Source organism: Bidens hawaiensis, unplaced genomic scaffold (genome assembly GCF_021521415.1).
Source record: "Bidens hawaiensis isolate Kalapana, Puna unplaced genomic scaffold, B.hawaiensis_p1.1 tig00025007_1, whole genome shotgun sequence".
Taxonomy (NCBI): Eukaryota; Viridiplantae; Streptophyta; class Magnoliopsida; order Asterales; family Asteraceae; genus Bidens; species Bidens hawaiensis.
Window position 1 is genome coordinate 37,579 of NW_027493973.1, and position 24,392 is coordinate 61,970.

Here is a 24,392-nt window from a genome sequence, read left to right on the forward strand (position 1 = left end):
ATTTTAACAACTTTAATTTTTTAATAGCTTCATGTCCCCAAAATAATTGAGCCGCCTTGCCCGCCAATGGTATGACATCCATGGTAAATTCGTAAATTAAAAAATTTAGTCCAAACTTCATAAACACATATTGGATATCGCATAACTTATACCAGCTCAAAATCTAATACAAAATAATCTTGTTTAGGGCATGTTTGAGATTGAGTTTGAAAATGCTTATTGGCTTTTGTAAAACCTTTTTGTAACCTTCTCAAAAAGCTAAAATACAAAAGCTTTTTATGATTGCCAAACACATTATAACTTATTGGCTTTTTGAAAACACCAATAAGCATTTTTCAAACTCAATCCCAAGTATGCTTTTAGTTCTGTACGTGTGTACCCTCTCCAACTCACAACGATTTAATCGTTTTCTGTTGCCACATTGCGGTGTCGGGATCAAACCTCAGTTCCCAGGTAGGCCAATAATGCAAATCTTGTTTCAATGTTAACACGCGTGGCTTCCCATTGAGGTACACGGTTTTTAAACGAACGAATTCCCCGTTTTCTATTTCCTGTTTACACAATGAAATGTGAATTAACTATTTTATTATAGATGAAAACATTTGGGCGTACTGGGAATAATGCAATTTACCTTTGTTACATTAACAAAGGCGACCAAATCGGGAGTTGGTTTCCCGTTAACTTCTACAATCCATTGGAGAGCGTATAAACCGTATCTATGCACTGGACTCCCATGAGACCACCTGTAAATATTTCCCAAAAAGACTTGTTTATATATAAGCGGTTCAAAAGTAGGGGTGACAATCCCTGACAAGACATAAAAAACGAAAAAACCAAGAAAATCCGTTCCAAAAAGCGAATGGTTTTTAAAATCACAAAAACTGGATTCAGCTTTTGGTTCGGTTCGAGCCCAAAGCCGACTCATGCACACCCCTAAATCCCTAGTAAAACTGTTTCCGAGTTAGAATTGATGTCTTTGACATGAATATATGGTCATTTATTAAATGAATAAATAATTCATTTTATAGATGACTTAACATTCAAAAATATATGGTTGTGTTCGGGTTCAACAATACAATATTACAACCGACCAACCTGACATGATTACCGCCCGTAGTCAAAACTGCCATATATACAAGAAAACAAACAGATACATACCGAGTCACATAAACACCATGACCTTCATCAGGCAAAAACCCGAGAGCCCGCACCGCAGGGTGCGGATCCTGCAAAAAACACCCACACCAATTAATGACACGTGTCGTCCCATTTCCATCTCTCACGTCAGTCCCCACAATAACATCAATCTCAACCCCCTGAAAAACCGCAAAACAAACAACCATAAGTCAACATCTCTTAAACACAAAAGTCAAACAACCACATCGTATTTACTTACCTGGCGAAATACGGTCAACTCAAGCTTCCCTTTGACATCATCACACGCATCCAAGTCTCGACACGCGTCTTCAACATCACGAAAACACGTAACCGGCTTTTTGTTAATAGCCAACACCATATCACCTTGTGTTAACAGGTTTTCAGCCTTTGACCCGGCTAAACAACCTTTGACCCGTAACACTTGGCGTCTGATCGGGTCTTGTTTGACCAGAACTTGGATCCAGTGGTCACTGAGTCCAAAACTTCTGGCCTTTGAAAGTAAAGTGGGATAAAGTTCAACTTCCAATATCCTAACTAGAGGCATTGGTCTTTTAATGCCATTTATTAAAAGAGGTTGACCTTTTGCACCAGATATTATCTTTTCAAGTATTTGCGTAATTGTGTATATAGGGATGCCCCTAACAAACTGATGATCTTCAGATGAGCTACCCGAATATTTCAGCTGCATATAAGGAATATTATCAGCTCGGTTCTTATGAATGAAAAAGTAGGGGTGTGCATAAAACAGAGAAAAATTAACTGAAATAATCAAATCCAAACGAAAACACAGTTTGGTTTTATGTTTTTGTAAAAACCGAAATTTCAGCTCTGTTTCAGTTTTGCATGTAATAAACACCGAAAAAACCTTACCAAACCAATTGATGAATTTTAATAAACGTTTAATAGACAGCGTTACCCAAATGTTTTAGCCCAAACTTATAATAATCAATTAATTATTAATTACAAAAGGATTTAGTACTAAAGTTTTAGATCCAAATCATTTGTTTCCAATCTTTTTTAGACCAAATTTTTTATTTTTTTTGGACCAAAATTTTCAAGCCCAATGGTAGAACTAGAAAACTGAATAAATCAAACGGTTTTCAAATACTAAATACCAAATTTTCAGTTTTGGGTTCGGTTTGAGTCCAAAACCCGATCCAAACCAGCCCATGCACACCCCTATGAAAAAGTCAAAGAGTAATTGGTTAAAACCCGTTGAATCCAACCATTGGGCTTAAAAGTCAAAAGTAATCGGTTAGTTTGAGATTATCTCAAACCTTTTGTTCACGGTTCCCTGCGGTTTGAAACTTGGAAACGTTTAAATATTTATATTCATATATGTTCTTTTCACTTGAATATGTAATTATGTATATATATTATAGTTACGAACCATCTCTATCGTTATAAAAACTTTAATACAAACTAATGATTTTGAAGAAAATATAAAATCGGTTTTAACAGCCAAAACCGAACCACTCAACCCCGGCCGGTTTAGTGTGTCATTTCCGAAACTGTAGTTAGAGTTTCAAACTAGACCTTTAGTCAAATCCGGTCAAACTCGACCGAACACCCGTAGACTACATACCTGAGTTGAAAAGCTTCCCCATATGGCTTTAACCCTTCCTTGATCATCAGCTAACACCCCTGAAAAATTGCTCCCAAAATCTGCACACACACAGTCATAAATACCTACTTGTTTAAAATATATTAAAATAAATAAAGTGCATATATTTTAAAATATGTACCGGTATCTAGCTCAATTACTTCCATATTGGTCGCTCTGTACCGTGGGGAATCAGCCGAGCTAATATTTAAAGCAGCGTACGGGTTCGTAACCACCGATTTTCTAGATGTTGCTTGTAAACTCCTACTTAACCCCACTAAATAAACAGATTCACCACGTCTTAATGCAGGTTCTGACATTAAATGATCCCATTGATTAGCAGGATATCGGTGGGTCCCGTGAGTTTTCCACTAACAGAATCTCACAATCACAAAACAAATAAGAAATATAATAAAAATGATAATAATAAACATTCATAATAACCTACCGGGAAGAAGCTGAGCAGCGCGCACTGCAGAAGCCCCTGCAGACCCGAGTGCAGACGGGTCATATGCAACAAGCGCATAGTTGTGAACCGGATGAAGAAACACGACCTAAAAATCAGGACACAAGTCAACTAAGGTTAACTAAATTAGGCTTGAACAAGACCAAAAGAAAGTCAAAGTCAACCTCGCCAGGAATTTCAACCGGATACGCTGCAAATGAAAGCAAAATATCCGATGCTGATATGGCAACAGTGTTCTTATCAATCGCAACCAACCCCATGTTTTCAGAATGATGTATGATCACCCCAGTTCCAAAAAAATGCTGTGAGTGGACCCCATCAAGCATACATGATGACGGTACGAAAACCTCAAACATGACAAGTGTCGGCTCTATTTCATGCTCAGAGACCGACCCGTGTGGGTCCCACAAAACTGCATCCTCCTGAGATCTTGGATCTTCATAAGTGTCAACTTTTGGTTCATTTTCACTTACTTTCTGTTTTTTTGTTCCACACTCGGATTCATCATGATCGTGAGGTTCAGTTTCTGTACTTGTTTCCATATTGATAACACCATTAACCAATTGTTTACCAACAACTGGCAGAGCGGGTTTTCTTATCCAGAGACCAGAATTGTCATCACGCGTGTAAATCTCGGGGGCAGCATACCATTCGTGTCGGTCCATAGTAACTAGAACAGACTGCAGACAAATAAAAGCCACAAGATACAAATCCGTCACATTTTTTAGAGTTAGGGTGTGTATGGTTGATTTTGGAGTCAAAATGAACCAAAAACATAAAATTCATTTTTTGTTAAAAAACCGATCGTTTTCAGTTTTTAATTTGGGTTCAGATTTTACAGTTTGGCATTTGGGCCTAAATTGTTTATAATTATATGATTACTAAACATTTGGGCTAAAATAACATTGTTATTAAATTCTTATAAATTACTTAAAAATTCAAAAGTAAAAAGAAAATCTATAAATTTGGTTCGATTAGGTTCGTCTTAAATTACATGCAAAGAGAAACCAAACCGACAATTTGGTTTCGGTTTTTTTAGTTTTAGCACTTGGGTTGAAACTTGTTGGGCCGAAGAAAAACATTGGCCAATGATTTGGCCTGAATCTTTGTTAAATAATAAGTAATTGATTATTATACATTTGGGCTAAATTACTTGAGTGACACTATTTATTAGGTTCTTAAGAATAACTTAAAACTCAAAATGAAAATACACAAATTTGGTTCGGTTTATTTTTTTTTCGGTTTTAATTACACACAAAACTGAACCGAACCGAACCAAAAGTTCAGTAACTGCCAGTTTGGGTTCACTATATCCAGTTACAGATCAGTTTGTTTTTTCGGTTTTATGCACACCCCTATAACACATATAAATATAATGATGATAAAATATAATACTGCATAGATAATATTACCTTCCTCCTATGACGATCAGTGTAGCTTATATATTCCAATGGAACCCTAGATCCTCTAGAAAGTGTAGATAGAACCCTGATGAAGTCTTCAAGGTGTGAAATCTCTTCACCTGCAAACTTCTTTATAATTGCATGCTTTGGAACTCCAGCTCTATAAAACATATAACTGTAGACACAGAAATTAAAGCTGTTTAGATAAGATATTTCTAGAAATTCAGCTTTAGCAAAACTAGTACGAGAATCTACCCGGGTTCGGCGACATAAACAAGACCACATTGAAAGCGGAAATTCCTCGCCTGTTTTAAAACAAAACCGGATTAAAGATAATAAAACGATAAACAAATTTAAAGATAATCAGACTAACCTGTTGATAGGAAAGAGGGTGTATCACTGCACCACTGACTTCCAAGAAGTGGTTTGGAGTTATTGAGTGTAAGTCCTGAACCTGATAAAAGCATACGGGTTTGAAAATAATTAAGGACGTTTACACAAGCCGAGCTCGAGCTTGCCTCATTTAACACATGAGAGCTAGAGCTCAGCTTGTTTCAAGATCTATTTCTAAATCTCAAGCTTAGCTCGTGAGTATTTTTTCAAGCTTGAGCTCAGCTTGTTTAGAGCTTTGTTTCTAAAATTCGAGCTTGGCTTGTGATAAGTTTCAAGCTTGAGCTCAGCTCGTTTCTATTTTATTAATATTCTTTTATAATTATTTTAATATGCATTTATAACTATAACTTCTATATATAACATAATAATAAATAAAAATTATAAACATATTGGGCTCATTTAGGCTCGAGAGCCAGCTCAAGCTTGATAAGTGAAGCTATGGTTCATTGACTAAAGAAGCTTTAGCTAGCCGTTCTCGAGTAGCTCACGAGCAGCTTGGCTTGTTACACCACTAAAAGTCTAAAACTAATAATGATATCGATATCAACATGAAATCCAAAAAACCTTCAAGGGGTGACGCATATGTAAGTGTTTTGAATCCCTCTAGCAGAAGTCAAATCCAACTTCCACTGGTTTTCTGCTTTCAACCCCCTTGAAGGTCACCCGGTCCCGTTGGTTGGTGGGCCCCTTGAGTTTACTGGCAACTGGTTCTCATGGTTACCAAAATCATCATAGAATCACAAATATCAAGTAGCTTACCGTCAATTGAACAGTAAAAGATTTGCCACCTCTTTCGAGTTCTAACTCAACATTTTGACCAACATTGTCATCAAGTAGAGACTCCATATTCAGAAACTGGGTAATTACCTAAAAAACAAGTCAAGTTGTAAATTTGACCTTAAATATGTTAACATGCATCTAAAGTATGTTTTATAGCAGAAAACACCTCTTTGTTCATGCGAACAAGCACATCACCTGGCTCTAACTGTTTATGAGCGGGCCCATCTGGCACCTTCAAAATGACCATAATAATGTCATCAGCTACAAACATACTTATCAATGCGTGTTACAACCTAGTAATTTATTATTATAAGTTAAAAAACTTACTACAGAATCAACTACAAGCATTCCAGTTTCGCTTAAGGGAGACGCATGGCGCACCAACTAATTAAATCAATAACTCAACTAAGACCTCATAAAAAATATAAAAATACAAAAATAATAATAATAATAATAACAACAACAAATAAAGTGTGAACCTGCTCTGTATCACTTTGTAAACCAAGGCGACGAGTCTCATCAAATCCTTTGTGAAGAAATGTTGTCTATATCAGACATCATGCAACATTATACATAAATAGATCACAGTTATAAAAAACTGAAAATAAAAATTATTTAAAAATAATGCATGTAGAAAAATTATACAACCCGCAAACCTGAAGTGTACCACGAAGGATTGTAACAGCCTCCCATTTATCTTGAAAGGAATCTCTTCCCTTCTGCAAGAAATGCAAAGCCCTAACCACCTGTAACGTCACACAAAGACTTCTTTTAAAACTTGACATGTTGCTTTGAAATATAATATATGAAATAATATATATTATATTTACTCGTCCTAAAGGTAAGAAAAATGCTGAAGCACTTGAAGACTTGCTGCCAGCATTCAAGGCAACTGCTTGTCCTTGCCAATCAATAACTGAGGAACCACTTGAACCACCTTTAGTGCCCGAAGCCGCCTGTTATAAGCACAGATATGATATAAAAACAAATAAGTTAACTTTATTTTAATAAACTTGAGTTGCAATAATCAATTTGATACACAGAAATGAAAATAAACAAAAAAAAAAACAACTTTGTTTCTAGAAACTTGAGTTGCAACTTGCAACAATCAGATTTGAAAAATGTTTCACGAAAAGGAATCTTTTATGGATCATGTAATGAAGAAATAGAATGGGAAAATAAGAATAGAAAAAAAGAATATTGTAATATAAACAATGTTGCTTAACCTGCATGTAAAATGTATTGAAATCATTGTAGCCATCCCTGCAACATGCAAAAGACTTCATTAATAGTAGCAAAATGATCATCTATATTCGAGCAAAAGTTTTCTTTCCAAATACAGTTGAATGTAAACCGTATCCTTTCAAAGAAATTTAGATACATAGATAATATAACCGGCACATATTGCGATACTTTAATTAAGAAAGAATCTTTTGTTATCTTAGCAATATCTTGTTATCGGTGCAAAGAATAGATTAGGGCAAGTCTTGTTCTTGGTATAAATATTAATGGTCTTCGTTGTATTTTATAAGCGACGTACGACGAATTATAAGCAATAATCATTATTCTTACAAGTTTTTTTGCTTGATTAACTTTTATTCCATTGCTAAACATTACTTTGATTAGTCAAGAATGATCTGATCCTGACAGTGACAATGCTTATTTCTTGTTTTGTTTTTAAGTGTACATGAAAAGATTTTTGACCTCACTCAATCCTCCCACTACAAAGTTATAAAATTTCTGACTTAAAATTCTATGTTTCCATAACCAAATGGAATGCATAAATATACCAATAAATGGTTGTGATCATTAAAATAAAAGACAAAAAATGGATAGTTGCATAATCACTAAACATGTAATCTAGACCTCAACAACGGGAGCTTAATAGGTAACTTAACCAATACAAACACAATTTTTGAGTCACAAACAATTATTAAAAAAAATACAGTGAAGTACATACTTTTTATAATGCGGGGCATCTCTATCCAAACGAGCAAGGGTGCCAGACAAAATAGAGACCTACAAATTCAGGCCAAAAGTAAACAACAGTGTACATCATCATCATCATCATCGTACTCAGTATATCCCACCAATAGCAATGCTATGGTAGGGTCTGAGGAGGGTAAGATGTAGACAGCCTTACCTCTATCCCATAGGGATAGAGAGGCTGCTTCCGGTGAGACCCCCGGCTCGATAGTAGTTTTGCATCAAGCCTTGGACATAAGGCACATAGCACTCAATCATCGGGACACCGGCTGATTGGTGCATGTGCCCTTGTCTTTCGGCTATCAACGCCACCACATGATGCATGATTAACCTTCCGCCACTTTTAACGTTATTTTCACGAGATTAGTAAAATAACGTCAAAATTAGTGCAATTTTACTTTTGCCCACCCGAGGGTTCACACATATATACATTATATGCGCGCACCGCAAGCAGGGCGTAAACAACAGTGTACATGAAGGATATTAAACATAATTTTTTTACTTTTATCAATTTCCAATAGTAAATAATATTGTAATTGTAAATGAAGAATATTGAATACCTTCTCTCCGCTATCATTACCAACAACTCTAATTTCCAGGCCAACACAAGCAGCATCTGGAGCAAGAGGAATCTCCTCATAGCTCAAAAACTGTATTGCAGCAGGATCATAACGAAAGAATCCAAAATCATGAACCTAAAAATTCAACAATGCAACACTTAAGAACATTATTGTAAGTGTTAAGAAAAATTTAAGCAATTGTTAGAAGAAATGAGAAACTTGTCAATATGGGAACATGTTAACCCGAGGATCATTAATGGATCGATTAGACGTCGATATGCTACATTGAATATGTTAATTGTCTGTGTAATGAAAATTGGTATATTTACCATAACTCCAATCGAAAAATTGAGTTAACAAAGCATTTAGTTGACTAAGTATGAAGTTGGCAAAGGTAATAGCTTTTATTTTATAATTAAACCCATAATTTAGGCAAAGAATTTGAAAAAGAAGTTCACGAAGCAAATTTGTTTTTATTATCCAAATTGATAAAAAAGTAAGTTGCTTTAATGTTCCAAGACGTGTGCAATCGATTGAGTAATTAAGAATAGGTCAAGTAACAAGTATTTGATGAAATGAGAACATAATACGCAGATACATGCACACACATATATTAATGGAATATGTTATTACGTGAAAGGCGTCAATAGTGAAATTTATGCAACGATTTGGTCATTCACCTGAAAGGAAGTGAATGTTAATTTCATTGTTAAGGAACTTTGATAAATGGAAATTCACTTTACCATAGCATATGATGGTGTATGTACTGAAATACAAAGCTGTGATCAATAAATATCTAATCTCTATAATTTGGCAGTTTAACATAGCCTACTCAAATTTATGATCAAATCTATCTAGTGAACCTGTGGTATTCTTGTCAATCAATCAATCAATCAATCATACCCAGTAAAATCCCACCGACAGCAAAGCTATAGGTAGGGTCTGGGGAGGGTGGGATGTAGGCACACCGTACCTCTATCCAAAGGAATAAAGAGGTGGCTTCCAGAGAGACCCTCGGCTCTAAGTACATGTGTATGAAGCAAAATAAAGGAAATCAAAGTTTAACCGTTATATAAAAACTACTACTAATTATAATAATATTAATAATAAGGTCACAGTTTAACAGCAATATAAAAGCTAATAATAATAATAATAATAATAATAATATATGTAAGGGAAATACCATTATGGTATGTGACCTAAATAAGTTAAGTCTAAGCCCTAAGTTATTCAATTCTCTCTAAAAATCCTTAACTTTAATTCTACTTCACGAATTCCTATCCTCAACCATGTCCTCGGAGAGGTTTAGGTCTATCAAATCATGCCTAATCCTCTCATCCCAAGTCAATTTAGGTCGTCCTCTACCCCTTCTCCCCTCTATAGTAATGTTTTCTACGGATCTAACAGGATTCGTCGTCTGTCTTCTCTTTACATGTCCAAACCATCTCAATCTCCACTCTCTTATCTTGTCTGCTATGTTCGCCACCCCTAATCTCTCGCGAAACACAACGTTTCTTATTCGGTCTAGCCTTGTGTGCCCACACATCCAACGTAGCATTCTCATTTCTGCTACCTCCATCTTCCGCACTTGTGCCTTCTTGATGGCCCAACAATCTGTTCCATATAGCATTGCAGGTCTAACTGCCACCCTATAGAATTTTCCCTTTAGTTTAGTCGGGAAACTCTTGTCGCACAATATACCTGTGGCTGCCTTCCATCTACACCATCCTACCTGAACTCGGTGGGTCACATCACTGTCTAATTCCCCATCGCTCTGAACAAATGATCCTAAATACTTAAACTTCGTTACCTGCGGGACCACCTGCCCTTCAATTGTGATCTGTGCGTCTTCATTGTCGTTTATCCCACCAAAATCACAGTGGAGGTACTCCGTCTTAGATCGGCTAATCTTTAAACCTTTTGTCTCTAAGGTTGTTCGCCACTCCTCAAGCCTCATGTTTAGATCTTGTTTTTTCTCAGCAAGTAACACAATATCGTCTGCGAACATAATGTGGTATTCTTGTATCCAACATAATTTATGAGACCAATTGTGCTTCATTTTAGTTAAAAACACCACTTTGAACACCTTCTGCTACAGTATCACTTTCCCTTTGATACGATAAAACGTAAAACATTTGAGTGTTTCTTTATGCACATTGTAGTATTATACACATCAAAAGCATACTAAAAACAAGCATAGAGTAGAAACTACAAACCATTCGATCACTGCCCAAGATACATGATACATATTATTAATTCTAACATAAGATACCACTGAAACAAGATATGTGGATTCTATGTAGCACTAGAAAGCACTCACATAACAAATTCAAAATAAAACCTTTAAACATTCAAAAACAATAAACACTGATCCATTAACCAACTTACCGGATCTCTGTATATCGGATGAACCGGAATCTCTTCACGATTCACAAACATAGCTTCCGCCACTACAGGACCTACAAACAGATGCATAATCAATCAACACATAGTTACAACTTAAAATAATCAACTTCCACACATGGCTGTAAAATCGCGCCTAGGCGCCGATTAATCACAGGTCAGTACCCCCACCGACTAGTCACCAATTAATCGCTATTTGGTAAAATCGGTCAAAATTGAAAATTTTATATATAACATACAGATTAATTCAATTAATCTTGATTAATCCTATTTATCGCTAGTCCCTACCCCATAGCACCTAGCAAGTTCTACTTCTACAATGCTGCTTCCACATCAAACTTATACTGCAATGTCACACTATAAATATTAATATATCATAAATTACTTTAACCACTAGTTCATCTAATACAATTGCACAGATTAATTATTATTATTATCAATTGCCACATCAAACTTTTGCAATGTCTCTCTACAAATATTAATACTTTTGCCCTAATTTTCACAAACTAAATAAATGAATAATAATAATAATAATCAATTTCCACATCAAACTTTTACAATGTCACTCTACAATTGAAACATTATCAATATTAATTACTTTAACCACCAGTTCATCTAATACTTTTGCCCTAATTTTCACAAACTAAATAAATGAATAATGATAATAATAATAATAATAATGATAACAACAACCTGGTTTAACAACATGACGATTGGTTAATATAATTCCACGTGTCTTATCAACAACAAAGCCTGTAGCGTAGCTTGAACCGGCGGATTCGGTATCGAATGCACGGCAGGCGGTGGTCCGGAGCACCACCACCGCCGGAACCACCTTCTGCAACGCCTTCCGCCAGTCCTCAGCGGTGGCTAGGTTATCCTTGAACGGAGGATCGATTTCCATAGACTCGTGAGTTATTTTCCGACGGTTGCCGGAGTTGGAGAGTGAAGAGGTTTTAGAGAGAGTTGACAGCGAGATACACTCGTGCAGTAGTTTTAACTAGTTGAGACTTATAACCAATGATAATATTACACGTGGCGTGTTGTGACTGTGAAGATTTAGACCGAATGATGGTCTTTGTTTATTGGGCTTTAGGCCCACAGGTTGAATGGCCTGAAGTCATAAAACAAAACGATTGTGACGGGTAGAAAGTAGAGGTGTACAAAACCAGTTTTAAATTCAAACCGAACCGGTTTAGTCAACGGCTGGACAAAAACGGTTTGACTCAAACCGGTTCAGTTTATAAACTAGTTTAGGAGTAAGATAGGCCGACCTGGTCACGTCGGTTCGGTCCGGTTTATAAACCGGTTTAACTGGTTTTCCTCATACCGGTTCGGTTTTAAAACCGGTTTGGTAGATCTTAAGGGAAACCGGTCCTGAAACTGACGGTCTGGGTGAATCCGGTTTTGAACCCAAACCGGTTTTTTTTGTACAACTCTAGTAGAAAGAAGGTCAATGATGGTCTTTATTTAATCAGTTACTTTAAATTTTGGTGAAAGTAAATAGAGTCAAAGAAAGTCAAACATAAAAATTCAAAAACTGGTTAGTTTTTAATTTTTGAGGGAATATGTTTAATACACGAGGGTTGAATTTTGATATATTACACAACAACACAAGGTTGAAAATGCAAGGGTATAAGGGTATTTTTACTGGTTTTTAATGTTGGGACTAATGGTTGGGTCCAATTCCAAATAAGAGCTAACCACCGGGGTGTATCTGTAAAAAAGAACACTACATGGTGTAATCCTGAAAAATGATGTTGAGTTTTGCACTTAACTCTACTTAAAGCTTCAATTAACACGTTTGATTTTCTATACCGAATGACATATGGAAATGAATTCTTAGTTACAATATGTTCCAACTTAAGACTTCAACATCTTTTTGTCAAAATTGTATCAACTTAAGACTTCAAAATGTTTTATACTTTGTTTTCTTTTTTATTTGATTTTTATTTGAATTGTCAACTAACTTTAAATTTACAAGGATTTTAACCCATATTACTTTTGTGGTGGTACAATGCTATATATATCATATGGGTCGACATTTATTAGTTCATACAAGAGCATTTGTGCCGAAACAGTTACTCCCCCGCTAGAGTCATGGTGAGTTGGCGACATGGCATGGTGAGGCTAACGACTTCTTTCAACGTGCAAGAGTATGATCCATGTTTTCATCCAAAAGGCACCCTCAAATAGTACGAAAGCCGATCCATGTCCTTATAAATAAATATACACATCACTTTTGCTAATCCGTATCAAACTTAAACCTAAACCCGTGTCAAATATATGTTTTTAAGCAGTGTCAATGACATGTAGAATAAACCGAGATATACATAACAAAGTAAAACAATAAACCAAAACAAACTTTTAGTTTTAGTTATAGTATAAGCTTTCAAAATTTTGATATAAGGAAAGAAAAACAAACCAATTCATTATCATCATCCACCTGTGATTCTTCCCCTTTATATAAGCATCATCAGTCATCAAAAAACATATAATAAGCACATTTTACACATTACACCACCTTGCAACACACAGTAAACTCTAGATCCTGATCTTAGTTTCTTCATTTGCGAAAACTATTTCCACTGACCAATGATGAACGACGGTACAGATTCACAACTTTCAGCCATGGAAAAAGGCAATATTACATTGAGTATGTCAACAAATCATAAAGTCCATTTAGCTCAAAAGGTATATTAGTAATTAGTATGAATGCAATTTTTATTTGAATGTGATTATACATAATTAAGAAAATGATATACAAATTATAACGTACTGGTTGATACTATTTCATACCGACAATGTGAACAAACTTTCATTTATATTGTTTTTAAACAACGAGATTGCCTTTTGCTAAGAAAATGAAACTTAAGAGTGTCATGTCACACTGACAATATAAATTATTATGAGTTAGCAAACAATAGGCCATGGGGTCAAAGTTAGTATTATTAAAATCCAATTTTGATTAATTAATTGTGGGATTCATATTTCATTGTGGTGTACAGTTCTTAGCAGAACTCATTGGCACATATTGTATTATCTTTGCGGGTCGTGGATCGGTGGTAGTTAACGTCCTCTATGGCCACACTGTAACTTTTCCGGGAGTCTGTGTTACGTGGGCCTTAATAGTTATGGCTATGATATACACTCTAGGCCATGTCTCCGGGGCGCACTTTAACCCTGCTGTTACCATTACCTTGGCTCTTTTGGGATTGTGTCCATTTAAAGAGGTACATAAGTTATGTTAAACGTTTTGGACTAATATTTTATGTAGTTGATGAAGTTTTATATATTGTGCTGAATAAACATAAATCTTATTTAAAAAAAAAGTACTTAATTAGACCTGAAACCCGAACCTATTTTAACCAGCCTGACCTGCTTGTCAACTTTTTAAATCTGAATACCGTCTCTATACGCAACGCAGGTGCCTTTTTATATAGTGTCACAAATGTTGGGATCAATCCTTGTCAGGTCCCACTCGTGAGGGTCGATTCGGCTCGGATCTTTAATCAATCATGTCATAACTCACACAAAATTAATCGTGTTGACAAGAGAGTTAATGACGGGTTACTATATTTAGAAAGATGACCGTTTGTTAAAGGCGGAATCAATAACAAACATACGGTTGCAATGAATATTCAAGGACAAAAGACACACACCGGATTCACTCAAAAGATTTCCATTTATATAATGTTAATCATACAAAGGATAATCGATTTAGGGTTTTCTAGTGTCTTTCTCTCGTCTCTTTGGCGGCGTGCCCTAAATATTCTATTTATAGGCCTGCCAACCTAAGACAGCTGTCATTCTTTCTAGAAACCCTATCCGATAATACATATTCAAAAATAAAACTAAGTGTAAAACAAGTCTTCCGGGTAGGCTTTTTCATTAAACTTCAGTCTCCGAGTACGCAGTGTACTCGGCCTTCCTTCAGACTTGGTAAAACAGAAATGTACTCGGAATCAGTTTCCGGGTAGACTTTACTTAAAGAATATTTTACCAAGTAAAATATTCACCGAGTAGACTTCAATCTTCTTGAACTTATCAAACTTTGCCCGACAAATCCTTACGAGCAACCTTGTTCTTCTATGATCCTGTTCGGCTCATTGTCAGTTGAACAACTTATTGATAAGGCGTACTCGGGAGTACATACCTTACTTGAGCAGAACCTTACTCGAAATAACTTAGAGATATTCTATTAACTCATCAAGTATACTCGGACCATAATTATTTAAGAATACCTTGCCCGGTCTTCCAATTACTTGGCTTCTTGGACTTGGTTGACCATACCTTACTCGGAAGAGTAAAATACTTGGTCTTGAAGAACAACCCTGCTTGACAAAGTGAACCTTGCTCGGATATGCCAAATCAATTATCCTTACTCGGGAAATCACTAAAAAGCATACCTTGCTCGGATATCCACTTAAGAAGACTATTTGAAGTAAACCTTGCCCGGAAGGCAAAATCTCGTACTTGGCTAAGTAAAAGCTTACTCGAAGGTCCAAGGTGTGCTCGGATTCAATACTTAGCAGTTTCTGAGAAAGTTGAGAAGATTCCAATCTTCCATATTCTTCGTTTAGGTCAAATCTCCTCATTTGGGTCAAATTCTTGACCCAACAATCCTTAGAAGCATAACATTAACTTTAGTTGTGAATGTGACTTCGGATGAGTTCTTTGGAACCATACCGTCGGGCTCATTCGGACAAGCATTTGTTGTTGAGGTTGTCATTACTTTTATCCTAATGTTTGTTATCTCGGGTGCTTCCATTGATAATCGAGCGGTATGTTAGTTAATTTGTATCGTTAAGTTTGGGATATTTTTAATTTATTATTATTATTATTATTATTATTATTATTATTATTATTTTGAAAACTCAGGATTATTGCTTTTTACTATAAAACGATTACAATAAAGTGGCAGGCAAACGGGCAACAAGCTGCGCCGCAACCCCCCTTTTGAATAGCAAAGCCAATATTGCAGACAAGAAACCATGCAGGGATTATTGTTGGAATGACGATTATGTTAAATGTCTTTGTGGCAGGGTAATTCTTTAATTATTGATTTGTTTTTTTAAAATTAGTATAAACCATGTGTGTTGGAAGGATGCGAATTCAATCGGTATCGATTAAGTTCGTTATAGTAATTACTATAATAAACTCAAAGGATAAATCAGTAAACTCCAAGAATATTAGTGGCATCCCTATAACTTATTATAAAAAAACATGTGAAAAAAAACGTATAGTCAGTTAGTAAAACTCGCGTGGTGTGATTGATGACTAAGTGAGAGACAAATTATCTTTAAATATTCAAAGGTCATTGGTTTAATTCTCATCAACCACAAAAAAAAGAATTGTCTTTCAAGAAAGGCCGGTTATATATTAAATGGAAAATAATTATTTTGCAGGCCGGTTACTGGAGCATCAATGAATCCAGCAAGAACTCTTGGACCAGCCATTGTGTTGGGGAAGTACACCGGAATTTGGGTTTATATCTTTGGTCCAATCACTGGAGCGGTGGCTGGAGCATTTGTTTATAGGTTGTTGATGCCAACTGACAAATCTTTCCGTGATATTGTGAAAAGAAGTTGGTCATCATCATTCTAAAGATAAAATTTTTACAGTTTATCATATCTTTTATTAATTTTTCTAGATGTTGGTCTTGTTATATTATATTTTAAAGTTGTTTCGAGTTCTTGATATGGCGTCGTTTTTATATTTGCGGTTTTGATGCCTTAGATCGATGTTTGGCTTCTTGAGCGTAATTTTTAAGGGTGTACGTGGAACTAATACGAAATTACGGGTGTTGTTTTAGTCTAATTAATTTCGGATGGTTTTCATCGGACTAGTGAACATGTTTGGCTAAATATACCTCTTTAACCTATTTGTGTAATCTTTAATTCTTTAATATGTGTTTGTGCAATAGTTTAAATTATTTTTGTATTATTTGTACTAAACATTATATGTTTAAGAAAAGTATCATACTTTTAACAAATTTGTTTTGAAAAATTAAAATAATGACAAAATTGTAAATTTCAAGTATTAATGTGCAAAAGGAACTTAACATTTTTTTTTCAGGTTAACATATGTGTCGTATATGGGTTCACGTGTGTGACATGATTTTCAAGTATGTATAAATTTTTTGTGTTTGAGTACCGTATACAATTTTTGAATTTGTGTTGTCTTTAACTCGCAAACTAGGAAACACAATTAGACCTGGAAAATGGGCGAGTCACGAGTTTGGATTACGGGGTTGGGTCATTATAAGTTCTAAGAAAAATGACTACAGTCAAAACATGTTTTAAGCAAAATGAATATGATTAATACTAGTCATTTTTTTAAAGTATCCATCTGGTTATGATCAAAAGTAGTTTGGGCTACATGTAATTCGATTAAATTAGTTGTTTGAGAAAAAATAAAAAATAAAAAGTATCCACCCACACCACCCTTAGTTAAAACAAATCGCTTTGAAAAAAGGTATCCACCCCACACCCTTACTTACGGTTAAAATAAGTCATTTTATATTAAATAAAAAGGGAAAAAGAAAAGATAAAAAGTAAACGCCCGTGCCCACGCCACTCTTGTGGTGACTACTTTGGAAAGGCGAAAATAAACCGGTGGCGACGAAGGTGAAATAGCGACGGTGGTGGTAATGGATTATCGGCGATGTTGGAGTGTCGATCTCAATGGCAGCAGCGAGTGCGGCAGGTGGGTGAATACAAATAATGGTCATGAGTGATGCAAACCATTTAGACCTTTTTTTAAGTTAAAAAGTTTTATGATCCGATGACTTGTTTAAGCTGACATGTTTTAACTCGTTGATTAATGTAATGTGACCCAAACAGACCCATATACAAATCAGATTTACGCAAATAAACCCATTATATAAACGATGGGGCATAATTACCACCTATAAACACAATGAGTTTAAGGTACCTTAATAATTACAATATTCAATTACGGTGTAAGCTAAAGATGACAATGAAACTTGAACCCGATGGGAAAACCCGTAACCCGACATAATTGAGACAGATAATCCCGGATCCATTAGTGCTTAGGATGGGTTTGGGATTAGTTTTAATAATTCGTCGGTTTGGGATTTGTAATATACCCGATAACATTTGTAAAAACAATCACAACCACAATCACAACTTCAGCAACCAAGTCCAACTCCTCCTAATGAATAAGTCTTAATAGTTGCCAACAACCAGTATGCAAACGCATAATCGTAAGGATAGAAGAGTATTACAACGCCAGCTCACCTCAAGTTGAAAGAAATGCTCACAATCTTAGAAGTAATTGGCATTGGCATTTGATTAATTAGAAGCTTAATATATTTAATGACTATTCATTGACACCAGCCATATGAATTCATACCAACGACACGGACATGAAGCTTTGTGTAACGAGATCATGGACATATACAACATGCCTAGACGAGATTAGTTTTGGTTTTATACCCTCAGTTTGTTGTTTTAAATTATGTAGCATTGTACGTTCTAATTTCATTTGCTATTTCAGGTTTTATCGATCTATGTATTTTTTTCAATCGATTGCAAGTTTACTTATTTATTTTTCTTTTTGTTTAATTAATTATTTTATTTAATTATTAAACTATTTTTAAATAAAAAGAATATATATTTGATACGTAAAAATTTTAAAAGTAACGGTGATATGAAAATAATAAATTGCTTGTGAGAAAGATGACTATGATAGTGTTAAGGGGTAAATGAGTGTCGTAGATAGTCTTAGAATAGATAACGTTTTGTATACTTGCATAATAATGTCACTTTAAACTATGTAATCATTGATTGTGTAGTTTATTAAATTTCAAGTTTTTTTAAATGTGGAATAAAATTCAATTCTCAATGAATTTATTAATTCCCATCATGTAATTTGTATATTTTATTTTACATATTTTTATATAATATTAGGTTAGTTCTTAAACACTAAAATTTTAATTTTTTTTACGTTGCGTCGTATGGTTGCGTCTTATGATTGTATGGAAAAAAATTATAAAAGTTCTCAAATAAAGGACGAGGTGTGAAATCAGACTCGGTTTGACAATTTGATGAAAAACATAAAGAAAACATTGTAATTTTTTAAAAGATATATTAAAGATACACGTAAAGATAACACATACACAATACGAAGATATTAACATATAAAAACGATACAAGGTAATTAATATGGTAGCTTTTTTTTAACACTACTAGATCTTAATTTCGCAACATGTGATAAACTCCAACATTGATCTATACGGAGATCCATTAACCATTAATGCTTGATTACCACTTTCCCTTAATGATTTCACTTTCTTCCTCATTGTAGTTCCTTCTTCACCCTTCATCAAACTTTTCACCATCTTCTCTATCTCCTCCCTTCCTACGTCTTTTTCGGCCGGCAACACCTCAGCCGGACCGCCTAGCTTTTCCACCAAAAGGGCGGCGTTTAGTCTCTGCTCTACGTACAATGGCCATGCAATCATCGGTACCCCACCTCTAATGCTCTCATAAATCGAGTTTAACCCACAGTGTGTCAAAAACCCACCAATGGACTTATGGTTCAATATTGTCACTTGTGGCCCCCATAATGGGACAATTAAACCCTGGTTCTGGGTCCGGTCCAAAAACCCTTTTGGAAGGAACTCTAGGCATCCATCTGGACCGGACCCAGAGGTAAAGAACGTACCGTCCTTGACAATACCAGTTGGTGGACGTATTATCCACACAAATCTTTCTCCACTCAACTCCAAACCCCAAGCCAACTCGGTTATCTGGTCAGCCGAAAGTGTCCCTCCTCTCCCAAATGATACGAAAAGCACGGATTCCAACGGTTGCATGTCAAGCCACTCGATTACTTTATTTCCCTCTGAACCAAGCGGATCTACCTCTCTACTCAACGGTCCAATATCATAAACCGGAACCTTCACAACAGATCGCAAAATAGCGTTGTTCCTTAACGCATCAAGTGATGTTTGGTCCAGATCTTCCCATGTATTTATCAAAATCCCATCGGATAAAGTCGTGAAATCGACCCCCATCCGAACATACTCATGGTATTGTCGGGTGTTCCGGTCTAGCATCGGTCGGGCACATCTTTACACCTAATCGGTACACACCGGGAATCCTAAGTGGTTCGGTCTGGTCAACGTATTGACCTTTGACCACTTTATCAAGAACTTGTAAATAAATAGTTAGAGCGGTAAAATGTGTATTGTATGGGACATATACATACTTTTGCATGTGAAACTCATCGGCTATAGGAAGTGATTCACTAGAGAATAAGTCAACGATGAGGACGTGTGGGACCGGGCTTATGGCGGAGAGGGTTGACCGAATATTATTTCGGGCTGCCCGCATCATGATTGCTAGTTGGGTGACAATATTGTCGTTTGGGTGGAGTGAGTTGGAGATGTCTGGTAATGGGATTTTGATTAAGTTGATGTGGAAGGAGTCGGTGTAGGAGTCGAAGAGTTGTGATTCGACGGGTGATGTCTGGGGGGTGATGTCTGGGATGGTGACATGGAGGTGATGATGGGTGGCGAGACGATTGGCAAGTAATAGTACGGGTACTAGATGACCCATACCGGGGCTTGAGATTATTGCTACGTGAAGCTTTTTTTGATCCATGTAAGTAGCAAAAGGTATTAACTAAGAAGTGATGATTGATTGTTCATGAATTAATGTACCTCTATATATAAGCTCTCGTGATTTTGAAAATGGGAGTATGTTAATTTCTAATTGGTGGTCTAAAAAGTGGATCATTTGTACCTATACTACAAAGCTAATAATTTCATAAATAAGGTAAAATTATATATTTTAGTTTTTAATTGGTAGAGGGTCATAGAAATAATATGTGGGAACTAAAACTCAGTCAAACATATGTATGGAAGTATGGAACTAGATTGAGACCGGTGTATATATGCGTAATGGATGAAAAAAATAGTACTCCACTTAATAATTATATATAATATAATCAATAATAAACTGATCATATATTGTTAGAAAACAATCGTTGTACAGTATACACTAATAAGTTGCAATATTTGTTGTTATGGTTAGTGGTACATTACCGGTTTCAGTTAAAGATAGTATATAAACAGTGACGGAATCAGATGTTTCAAATCAGAGGGTTCAATTGTTTTTCTTAACTAGTATGCATGACTATTTTTTATAACATTCAATGTATAAAAACGAGTTATTTTAAAGACTTCTTTTTAGTTTTTTTACCAAAATAATTTTAATAGACATTTTAATAAAAACAAATTGTATCATAATTGTATGTTTTTTAAAGTAAAACATTAGAGTCAAGTGTCATTTTTATACATGCGGTTTATTCAATTACGCAACTTTAATACCTCCTTTTGAATTTATTGCAAATGGCTACTTAAGTTTTAAAAACTTACAGCTTTACTTTTCTCTAACTCAGTCTATATTTTCTAATAAATCAAGGGAACTCTGGTAATTTAGTTATTTTCTTAATGTTTTACTTTTCTTTTAAACATATTCTCCCTTTATATCCATAAAACCCTGATAAATTCCCAAATCATAACAACAATCCAAACCATAAATCTCCAAATCAAGTCCTTTATCCTTCGTCGATCCTCGCCCGAAAAACGCACCTTTCATTTGCCAGAATAACGCACACAACCACTGTCGTACCAACCACTTACATCCACCATCTTCACCCACCGCCATCATCTCCATCAGCAGCACATCTACGTCATCTCCATTACCAAAAAAAAAAAGCTAAATTACTAAAATTCACTCAAACATCCAATAATAATAATAATCTAATCAAGCTTGCCAATTCGGCTAGGTTCTTGACTAGCTCATCGATCTTACCTAATTGAGAGACGTGTTAATTCAGTAGATTTAGAAGCTGTATTGGATCATAGGTATCATCTAAATCGGTGGTGATAATATAGGAAATATCGAAGATTCATAATGTGTAAATGAAAAATAACTTGCCTTTGATATCCATGGATGATGGAGTGAGCTAGATTCAGTTGATGGAAACCATGAAGATTATTTTTATTGGGTTTTTAAGTCAATTAAAGAATTTAGGGTTTTATGGTATAAAAGGGAAATGTGTTTAAAAGAAATGAAAATAATTAAATTACCAAACTATCATTGACTAAACAAAAAAAAACGGAGTTAGAGAAAAGTACTAGAATTAAAAGTTTTAGAAAACTAAAGTAGTCATTTACAATAAATTTAAAAATGGTACTAAAGTTACGTAAATAAACAGATCATATGTTTGAAAATAACATTTAACTCTTAATTATTAAAATTACTAAATTAAATTAATAAAAGATTACGTATATATTATAATAAATAGAAAATTCTAAATACTCTATTTATAATCAACTTATCAACTCGTCTATTTAAAATTTGTTTTAATCATTTCATCATGCATACATCGTTGAAGTTTTTGCAATAAGCTTTCTTGTTTTAAGTTTATTAGGCTTTTTTTCAAAATAGTAATTTTAAAAAACATCTTCACGTCATCTTCTACCTTTCTTAACTCCATGTAGTTACTTTCCACCACCTCCGTCATATTCACCCGAAAAGATCTAACTTTTTTCCCCACTTTTATCAGCTTGCTATAACCATTCTATCTATATGGATTTGAAGGGTCCATCCACAATAAAACTAACTTAGTCGGATATTGGTACTACTAAAAGTGTTGGTTACTAGAGGGTCATCGGAAGGTTACCGGGACCTTCCGATGACCCTCGGACCCTCCTGTAGTTTGCCGATGCATATAAACAATTAAAATAAATTAAAAATGATGAACATAAAGATAATATAATATAAACAACAAAATTATGATATATTATTAATGAGTTGTACATTTTATATTACGATTACAAAAGTAAACACTATTGTAAAAAGAATTTTGTATACCATATTTAATAATGTTGTATCGGTTAGTCTATCTTGTTTATCTAAAACTTGAAAATACTATGATTTAATAATCAAATATCCGTGATCAGTGCACTAGTTGAATGGCCGGGTGCCACCTAGGTAGTTGTCGAAGCACGAAATGAATCTAACCTGATCCATGACGATGTTTCCACGGATTTTCGAGATGAACGAACCACGTCTTGATCTTCTTCTTCTTCTGCTTGAGACCTGCAATGGTTTTTGGGGGTGTGGAGGTGACTGCTAAGATATCCTGAAGATTTCTTGTTCACAGACACAAAAAGTGGTGGTGGCTCTTATTGAGCATGACCCCTAATAAGGAGGTGGAGACCTCCTTATATAGAGAGTCTCATGGCCACCATCATGGTACCCTAATGGGCCTAGCCCAATTAGGGTTACCTCCACAAAACCCCCTCAGTCCAATAACATTGTATTAGTCCATGTAATAAAATAAGCCAAACATAATAGATTTAGGGTCGTAGAACCGGGTTTTAGTACCATACCCCTACAAGCCCCCCAAGTCCAGTGTTGCTCCTGGGCGCGCAAGCGTCTAGGTGGAGCGCTGGACTTTATAAGGTGTGAGGCGGTTTTTTCCCTTTTCTTTGGCCTTGTCTTTATTGTCTGAGTTTTGGGAGGTTTTTCCCATGATGGTGACAAGCTGTAAAAATAATGAAGCCTGCGCGTGAGGCGGCTTACGAGCTATAATAATAGAGCCTGCGCGAGTTGCGGCTTACGAGCTGTAATAATAATGAAGCTTGCGCGTGAGGCGACTTGCGAGCTATGAGAATAATAATGCCTGCGCGCGAGAGGCGACTTACGAGCTAAGAATAATAAAGCCTGCGCGCGAGAGGCGTCTTACGAGCTGAGAATGATATAGCCTGCGCGTGAGGCGCCTTACGAGCTATGAGAATAGTAAAGCCTGCGCGTGAGAGGCGTCTTATGAGCTTTGAGAATAATAATTAAGCTGGCGCGCGGGGCGACTTACGAGCTGAGAATAATAAAGCCTGCGCGCGAGGGGCGTCTTACGAGCTAAGAATAATAATTAAGCTGGCACGCGGGGCGACTTACGAGCTGAGAATAATAAAGCCTGCGCGCGAGGGGCGTCTTACGAGCTAAGAATAATAAAGCTTTCGCGCGAGAGGCGTCTTATGAGCTTTGAGAATAATAATTGAGCTGGCGCGTGAGGCGGCTTACGAGCTGTGAGAATAATAACAGCTTGCGCGCGAGGCGTCTTATGAGCTGTGTGAATAATAAAGCCTGCGCGTGAGGCGACTTACGGGGTGTAAGAATAATAACAGCTTGCGCGCGAGGCGTCTTATGAGCTGTGTGAATAAAAAAGCCTGCGCGTGAGGCGACTTACGGGCTGTAAGAATAACAGCTTGCGCGCGAGGCGTCTTATGAGCTGTGTGAATAATAAAGCCTGCGCGTGAGGCGACTTACGGGCTGTAAGAATAATAACAGCTTGCGCGCGAGGCGTCTTATGAGCTGTGTGAATAAAGAAGCCTGCGCGTGAGGCGACTTACGGGTTGTAAGAATAATAACAGCTTGCGCGCGAGGCGTCTTATGAGCTGTATGAATAATAAAGCTTGCGCGCGAGGCGTCTTACGAGCTATAAGAATAATAACAGCTTGCGCGCGAGGCGTCTTATGAGCTGTATGAATAATAAAGCTTGCGCGCGAGGCGACTTACGAGCTGTAGCATAATAAAGCC

At 35.9% G+C, this 24,392-nt stretch overlaps 2 protein-coding genes and 1 pseudogene across 2 annotated transcripts; 1 reads left to right on the forward strand and 2 right to left on the reverse strand.

Moving 5' to 3' along the window:
• Nucleotides 1–368: 368 nt before the first annotated feature.
• Nucleotides 369–11,658, reverse strand: LOC143570558 (protease Do-like 7). The gene is made up of 22 exons (XM_077056184.1): nt 11,446–11,658; nt 10,738–10,808; nt 8,350–8,484; nt 7,764–7,822; nt 7,030–7,066; nt 6,634–6,759; nt 6,460–6,549; nt 6,283–6,348; nt 6,131–6,187; nt 5,970–6,035; nt 5,783–5,890; nt 5,004–5,084; nt 4,886–4,935; nt 4,640–4,805; nt 3,392–3,907; nt 3,210–3,315; nt 2,904–3,074; nt 2,744–2,823; nt 1,397–1,840; nt 1,159–1,316; nt 632–743; nt 369–551 (listed from the first exon to the last, which is right to left on the reverse strand). Exons 1-22 carry the CDS (start codon nt 11,654–11,656, stop codon nt 390–392), a joined length of 3,072 nt encoding a protein of 1,023 aa, XP_076912299.1. The 5' UTR covers nt 11,657–11,658; the 3' UTR covers nt 369–389.
• Nucleotides 11,659–13,350: 1,692 nt separating this feature from the next.
• Nucleotides 13,351–16,359, forward strand: LOC143570560 (putative aquaporin NIP4-2). The gene is made up of 6 exons (XM_077056185.1): nt 13,351–13,446; nt 13,761–13,985; nt 14,180–14,226; nt 15,386–15,536; nt 15,737–15,798; nt 16,161–16,359. The coding sequence occupies exons 1-6, from the start codon at nt 13,351–13,353 to the stop codon at nt 16,357–16,359; spliced, it is 780 nt and encodes a 259-aa protein (XP_076912300.1).
• Nucleotides 16,360–18,953: 2,594 nt separating this feature from the next.
• On the reverse strand, nt 18,954–20,528 carry LOC143570545 (anthocyanidin 3-O-glucosyltransferase 5-like; annotated as a pseudogene).
• Between the last annotated feature and the right edge of the window lie 3,864 nt (nt 20,529–24,392).